The sequence below is a fragment of the Thunnus maccoyii genome, chromosome 5 (assembly GCF_910596095.1).
Source record: "Thunnus maccoyii chromosome 5, fThuMac1.1, whole genome shotgun sequence".
In the NCBI taxonomy this organism is placed as follows: Eukaryota; Metazoa; Chordata; class Actinopteri; order Scombriformes; family Scombridae; genus Thunnus; species Thunnus maccoyii.
The window spans coordinates 12918769-12926220 of NC_056537.1; the positions used below are offsets into that span (position 1 = coordinate 12918769).

Genomic DNA, 7452 nt, shown 5'->3' on the forward strand with positions numbered 1-7452 from the left:
ATGATAATGCAGACAAGCACGGTCCTTTGAAGCATTATTGAAAGGAACAAATACAACTCATTCTTGAATTTTGATGATTGAATTTAAAGACACAACACCAGAAGAATTGGTTTTAAAACAGTCTTGTAGTGTTCTATTTATTTACACAAATTGAATAGAGGTAGAACCATCTGTGTTATTTACAAATTTACATTAAAAATAAATAGTCACAGCATATATACAAATACATACAATGATAAAATCCTAAGTCAATAACACACAGTATCTATGATGAAATGCTTAGTTACAACAGCTTAGTGAGAAGATCAAGGTAAGTTCATGTTCTTGTTTCTTGTTCAAGTCAAGCTCCATTAAGCCATTCTTTTTGCAATAACACTGACTCAAATGACTCTGTAATACGAAATGGAAGCAACCTTTACAGTATTTTACTTGGTCTTGGTTTTCTGGCCGGCACGTAGGCTGTTTGATTAAGTCTCACCTTTTTTTCTTGCCAATGAGCTCAAGATAAACAACAACCAACTGCAAACGACCCGCCAAGAACAAATTGTCAAGTAAATGAGTGGCTGGTGGAAATATTCCCACGAGTTGGTGGACCAAACCAGAGCTAAAACTAGATATTGGTGGCCAGAAAACACAACTGCATTTTGATTCTTTTGTTTTTCTCTCTGCTGGATGTCTAAGAGGGAATTCAGACCGAAAACAGAGTTAAGACAACGCAGGGCATAAAATGCGATCCAGAAGGTCCAGTTTGAGTAACAGATCCGTGAACTTGAAGGCTAATCAGACACCAAAAGGCTGCACAGCGGTTTACAATAGTCAGAGACAGGATTTTACAACTCTGAAAAGTTATCACGCAGCAACTACTTTATCTTTCGTCATGACAAACGTGAGGTAAACAGTAGAAAAACAGCGTTTGTTGTGTACAGCGTAGTGATGTGACAACGTAGCGCCTTGCCGGATGATGTCACATTGCATTACAGTAAAAGTTGAGCCTGGTTTTTCTTTTCTTTTTTTTTGCTGGACGATCCTGCATTTTTTGTTAGAGCCCCCTGCATTGGCACCCCTGATGCGCCTCTGGACTGCACCCATTTCAAATGAATGACAGGGCTATGTTTTTTCACAAAGAGCAAGTCAGTCTGAACACAGCCTAAGTAAGCAGTTGTTTGCTAATAGGATAGCTGATGGTGTATCTGGGCTGTACAGTGTATCTGCCAGTTTGTTTTGGCATCTTTCCACCCCCAAATGGTCAAAACGTTCTATAAGTGAATGAGAAAATGAATCCATTTGTCATTTGCTTGGGTAACCAGTCTGAATGTTGAAGTTATGAAATCTGTACAACCTACTGGTCTGGCACAGTTCAGACGTTACATCTATGCTGTACTTCTGCCAACCTCCACATCCTGTCATATGACTTTCTGGAGAGAGTACCGCAGAGCCAACAGACATGACTGGTCTAGACTTTACCTTCTAAAGGCTGCATCTGAAGATTGTTACAGAGGATTAAATTTCAATAACTGGAGGTGGTATGTAAGAAAGAAAACCTATGATGCGGTTGGGCAAACCCAGCTTGGAAACAACTTCGAGTGCTCTTGTGCCGAGAGCCCTCCTCAATGCCACTCTGCTGACCTGCTGCAGACTGAGGGGGGTATCTAAGGAAGAGAGAACAACGGATGACATTTTATCTGTGCTCCTAAATGATCTACATACTGACAGTGACAGGAGGCACATTTTATAAACAAACTTACCCTCATAGAACTTAAGGCAGAGATAAGACGACGATCCTAGACTGGTGTAGTGGATAGGTTTTTTGTTCAGATTATCTCTGGCATACACGTTCCCCCCAAACTCCACAAGCAGCTCAATCAAGTCAATGTTTCTTGTTTTGGCTGCATGATGAAGTGCCGTTTCATGTAGCTTGGCAGCATTTACATTTGCCCCTTGGGAGGAGAAAGACAAAACCGCATTAGTGAGATAAGTAGCACTGTTATCTGCAGCATTTGTGTTTATACACTAATTAAATGCCACAATAGCTTTATATGGTAATAAAATATCAATAACAGTATGATTATCTCTTAGAAAATATAATTAGTCATAAGAGGCAACCTGCAACCTGCATTTAGGTCTAGATAAACTGAATCACCTTCATGAGGGATGAGCGGATCTCGGGTGTGGCAGGCATTGGTTAACCAACCGAGCTTTTTTATCTTAATTTGCAGAAGAGCCAGTAATTAACATCAACATTGTCGCCTGAGACCACAAAGTTGATCTTGTTACATTATAAAACCTTGAGAAAATGTTATGACTGTTTTACCGTTTTTGAAAACACAGTTGATCGAGTTAGTTAATCAATACCAAAAATAATCTTTAGTTGAAGACCTGATGACTAAAGCATCAAAGAAAACGTAGTTGCAGCATTAACCATAGTTTAGATTACATAATATATAGAAGAACAGAACCAACATGGCTCATTTTTCATGTACTGACCTACAAATATCAGACCTTTTAATTTAACCCGACTGATATGCAAATATGTACAAACACAGACTCACCTGCATTGAGGAGAACTTTGGCGCAGTCATAATATTGCCTGGCACAGGCGACATGGAGCGGTGTTCCATAGTGGCAGTCATGGGCTTCCATGAAAGCTCCTTGATCGATCATGAGCTGGACACAGTCTGAATTACCTATTGTGAGAGACAGGCAAAAATGATGACTATTTATAGCACAGTAAAATGCTCTGCATCAGATTGACTTTCAAAGCACAGCTGAGGAAAAAATCTGGAGGCAGAGAGTCATATTAGCGCTGCAGTAAATTTGAGAAATGCCAGTTAATAGTGGGACTCCAAACAAAACCTTTTGAGTATCAAGTGGGTCTTGAAAGGTGGCTGTAAAACCATTGTGGTTACATCCTTCACAGAATATGGTAGCTGTTATTTGCTCGAATAGATTTTGGCTGGACAATCACTCGACAATCAGCTTTCTTCTTAATATCCATTTCCATTTTCAGAATCAATACTGCAATCATCCCACAGGGTTCCGGTTCCTTAGCAAGCATAGCCAGACCATTTATGTCCCATAGTCTTACTGGTTATTGTAATTTTGGGTTTTTGTTTTATTGCTACATCTCCAAAAGCTTTTAAGAAATAATCCAGAGCCCAACAGTCAAGGGCACATCTCATGTTGGCAGAGTATTGCATTCTGCTTTCTCCTGCTCTTTTTTGTCTTTCAAGTGTATGCCTCTGGGATGAATTTTTGAAATAAGCCACCGAAGGGATTTTTCTGTAACATGATGAGTCAAATTAACCATGCACAAAATGTTCCTGCATAACATTTCACTCCCAGCCTCTTTACTATATATAGTGTACATGACCCCAGCACTGTTTAGGAAGAACAATGAGGAACTTGGTGTAGTCAAAGCCTGACGTTATGATTCTGATTGGCACGTGTATTTTCTTTAACCAGTATGATAAACACATTACATGCACTGTGTGGACTCAGGTCTGGCAATGCTTGACTGACAAAGCAAACATGTCTTGATGACAGAAACATGGCCCAGAATACATTCCTGTGTGTTGGTGTAAGTAACATGACACACCTCCCATGCAAGCCTCATGAAGAGGTGAGAAGGTAAACAGCGGAGGATTGACTGTTGCTCCGTACTCCAGCAGCAGCTTCACACAGTCTAGGCTCCCGGCTGCACAGGCATCACACAGCGGAGTGCTGCCGTCAATGTTACGAGCATCCACCTGGAGAGCACAGAGTCATCGTAAGAACCTCACTAACGTCATTCAGCCAATCATGCCTTGATGAATAAAACCATCAACTTGACTGACACCATCTCACCTGTGCACCAGCATCCAGCAGCAGTCTGACGCACTGGGTTTGTCCCTGTATGCACGCCTCATGCAGCGGAGTGATGGAGTCGACAGCAACGATGTTAACTGCCGCTCCACCTTCGATCAGCTGCTGCAGCTGAAGGGCCCTCCCCTGTGCAGCCGCCTCATGCACAGCTGATCGGTCCGTCCAGAACCCAAGACCATGAGCTGCAAATGTGAGAAACCAAACACAACTGAGCTTCTCTGATCGTAGGATGCAAACATTTTCTGTTTATTTTTGCATTACAACCTTAAACATATAGCTGAAAAGATATTCTCAAAAAATCGCATAAGGACAGTAAGCTTGTTAGACACCAGCCATGGCCAAAGGTAAGTCTAGAGCCAATTGACAGAAAATTAACCTGCAACTATTTTGATGATCAATTAATCATTTTAGTCATTTGTATTAGGAAAAATGCAAAACATTTGCTGGTTGCAGCTTCTTGAATGTGAGGATTTGAAGCCGTTATGTGTCATACGTGACAGTAAACTGAATATCGTTGGTTTTGGACTGCTAATTGGACAAGACATTTGAAGACCTCACCTTGAGCTCTAAGAAATGACAACATTTCTAACATTTTTATGGACAAAATGCTTGATGGAGAAAATAATCAGAAGATTAATCAATAGTGAAAATAATTGTTAGTTGAAGCCTTTGCTGCATGACACTGCAATGAAAATACTAACCTGCAGTTAAAAGACAAAATTCGGATGTACTGTGTTTCAGTATTTACATTAAATTTGCATAAAGCAGGAGCTATTTAACACTCATTCCCAAGTTTGGAGGCATCACATGTAGGGCTGCAACTACAGCATTTTGAATTGTGTTTTTGTTGAAATGTTCTATACAAATAAATATGCCTTGCCTTACGATGATCTACATTATCGATTAATCTGTTGATTGTTTTCTCAATTAATCAATTGGTTGTTTGGTCTATGAAATGTCACAAAATGGTGAAAAATGTTGATCACTGTTTCCCAAGGACCAAGATGCAACTCCAAATGTCTTGTTTTGTCCAACAGTCCACAACCCAAAGATATTCAGTTTTCCATCAAAGGACTAAAGAAACAAGAAAATATTCACATTTGAGAAGCTAGAACCAAAGAATGAAAAAAATGACTCAAAACAATTATCAAAATATTTGCAGATTAATTCCCTGTTGATCAACTAATCAATTAATCAACCAATCATTGCAGCTCTATTTTTTTATCTTGCCATAATCATTCCTCCTGACCATTAGAAGATCCCTTCATGATGCACTTACAATGTAAGTGATGGGGGCCAAAATTCACATTTAAAAGTTTATCTGAAGCTACTATGAAGCTTCAGCTGTCCAAATTAGTCCAATCAAGTAGATACCTTTAAATGTTTGTCTTTTTAGTGCCAAATTCCCTCTTTTTGTTGCTATACTTCCACTGCAGCTCAACAAGGAAACACTGTCCTAAGGAAACACAGAGGGAATTTGATGCTAAAAAGCCTAAATGTGGCAGATATCCACTGTATATGACTCTGAATGCTGAAGCCTCATATAAGCTTCAAATAAACTTTTAAAGGCATTTTTGCACAAAATGACTGTGTGGGGCACCATCACTTACATTGAAATCACATATGAAGGGGATCTTTTAATAGCCAGTAAGAACAGGATGAATGATGACAGTGACGGAAACCTCTTTCAGTGCTCATATGGGCACCTGACTGTTATTTTAAGACAGACTTAAAAAATCGTGAGCTTGTCCTTTAAATGAAACAGAGGGGCACATTAAAAGCAACACATACAGTACATTGTTGTATTTGTATATTATATTGCATGTGTCCACTAACATATTCATTATTACCGTAGGTGTTTTTCTACCAATCTCTTAAGATAGATTGGTGCCCATGCAGTTGCACAACATGCAGTCCGGTACCTGCTGGCCTCACTAACGAGCTTACAGTTTGCTGCCACGCTCTCAAATTAACGTCAAACATTAAACGGAAAGCATGCTAGCTACAGTTGACCTAGCTGCACGTCTAACGGAGGCTAAGGACTGGTCATAATAAATAAATGAGAGATATTGAAAGGTCGTCGTGATGTCTTCCAACCCCATACGATCGTTGGTTGAGCTATCTCAGTCGTTTTGGGTTACTGTTGGTCACCAACTGTAAGCTACTTACCGATGTCTCCATACAAGGACGGTCTGGTCCGTGTGATCTCCATTTCATGTTACCGCTTTCCTCTCCGTTAACCACGCAGATTCAGCCAAACGTGTAATTCATTTTGAAGCAGGAAAGTGACGAGTGAAGGGGGGGCATTACTACAAAAAAAAAAACACGCTGGACTGCCGGGTGGACAGGGCTCAGTAAGGGCAGCTCCTGGAGCAGCAGAGGTCCAGTCCAAAATAAACATAAGCTTGGAATTCTGGGAAATGTAGGCGGCTGACCTGGCCTACAAAGATGGAGTCAGGCAAAAAGGGAAGTGGCTGGTGGAGTGATCGAGCAGTGGTTAACCATTGACATTCAATGTGGAAAACTACAGATAGGCTAACTGTATTATGAATGTAACAATCATGACTTTTGGGGTTGAGGATGAAGGTTAGCATTATGGAGGTACGCAGTGGCAGAAAGAAGTGTTCAAAAGAAAGAAAAAGAAAAGTGGAAATAGTGGTAATTTCAGCAGCTCAGGAGCACAGTCTGATGAAATGGTTAATAAAGCTTGGGCACATCCAAGCCTGAGAGCTGGAAACCAAAACAATGACTGGAAAGTCGCAATTGTGATTGATGAACATTGCCATCTCATAACAGTGGCTGAAGCTCTAGAAAAAGATGTTGGCATAGTGAAGTTTGCAAAGTACTTAGACAACAAGCATATACTTGTACACGCAGTGAATAAAGAGCAAAGCACTGTACTGAAAATGCATACCCTGGATGGTAAAAAAGTAAAAACCCATGTACTTATGTCCATAGTCATATCTGGAGTACCACTATCTGTCTCAATGGAAGACATGAAAACATAACTGAAAGGAGGAAAATGCTTGATGCTCAACATATTGCTACTAAAAGAAATGGAGAAAGAGCAAGAAAAAATGTTGTCACTAACTATCGACTTTGAACACGACCTCCCAAGGATAGTTATGCTGGGCCTCTTCAGCTATTCAGTAAGAGAGTTCATTCCTCCAGCATTTAGATGTTTCAAAGCTGGAGTGCGGGACTTTTGTCTTCACCTTTTGGCAGTGAGAGTAATTACAAAAACACGGTCAAATCGTGCTTAAATCATAGGCTCTGCCATAGCCTACTCTGTCGCTACTGTTGCAGCTGTTAAACAGTGGATAAATTGTTTTGTGCGTCACACAACCCCTATAAAATGACTCATTTCACATAAGAATTTGATCTATTCGGTCCAATAACATTTGGAAAGTCTAGAAGAGCCACATGATTAAATTATTTGATCCCCATTCAAGTTAGCAGAGAGCTAGTTTAGTTTAGTGTGCATGCTCTGCCCATAGAGTATGTGCAGTATGCATTCATCCAGCCAGCGCAGGAATGTCGAACCTGACACCAGATTAAAAACTCCAGTATACTGTGAAATACAGAGAGATT

General features: G+C 40.2%; 1 protein-coding gene across 1 annotated transcript; it reads right to left on the minus strand.

Moving 5' to 3' along the window:
* Positions 1-106: 106 nt before the first annotated feature.
* On the minus strand, positions 107-7208 carry asb13b (ankyrin repeat and SOCS box containing 13b). The gene is made up of 6 exons (XM_042412934.1): positions 6031-7208; positions 3844-4043; positions 3596-3746; positions 2550-2684; positions 1746-1937; positions 107-1649 (listed from the first exon to the last, which is right to left on the minus strand). Exons 1-6 carry the CDS (start codon positions 6071-6073, stop codon positions 1501-1503), a joined length of 870 nt encoding a protein of 289 aa, XP_042268868.1. The 5' UTR covers positions 6074-7208; the 3' UTR covers positions 107-1500.
* Between the last annotated feature and the right edge of the window lie 244 nt (positions 7209-7452).

Bases quoted from the DNA above. Each gene is read 5' to 3' on its own strand.
- asb13b (XM_042412934.1), bottom strand. From the start codon at position 6,073: ATGGAGATCACACGGACCAGACCGTCCTTGTATGGAGACATCG. The intron at 4,044-6,030 runs GTAAGTAGCTTA...TCACATTTGCAG, and splicing joins GTCCTTGTATGGAGACATCG to CTCATGGTCTTGGGTTCTGG. The intron at 1,938-2,549 runs GTGAGTCTGTGT...TCTCCTCCCAAG, and splicing joins CAAAGTTCTCCTCAATGCAG to GGGCAAATGTAAATGCTGCC.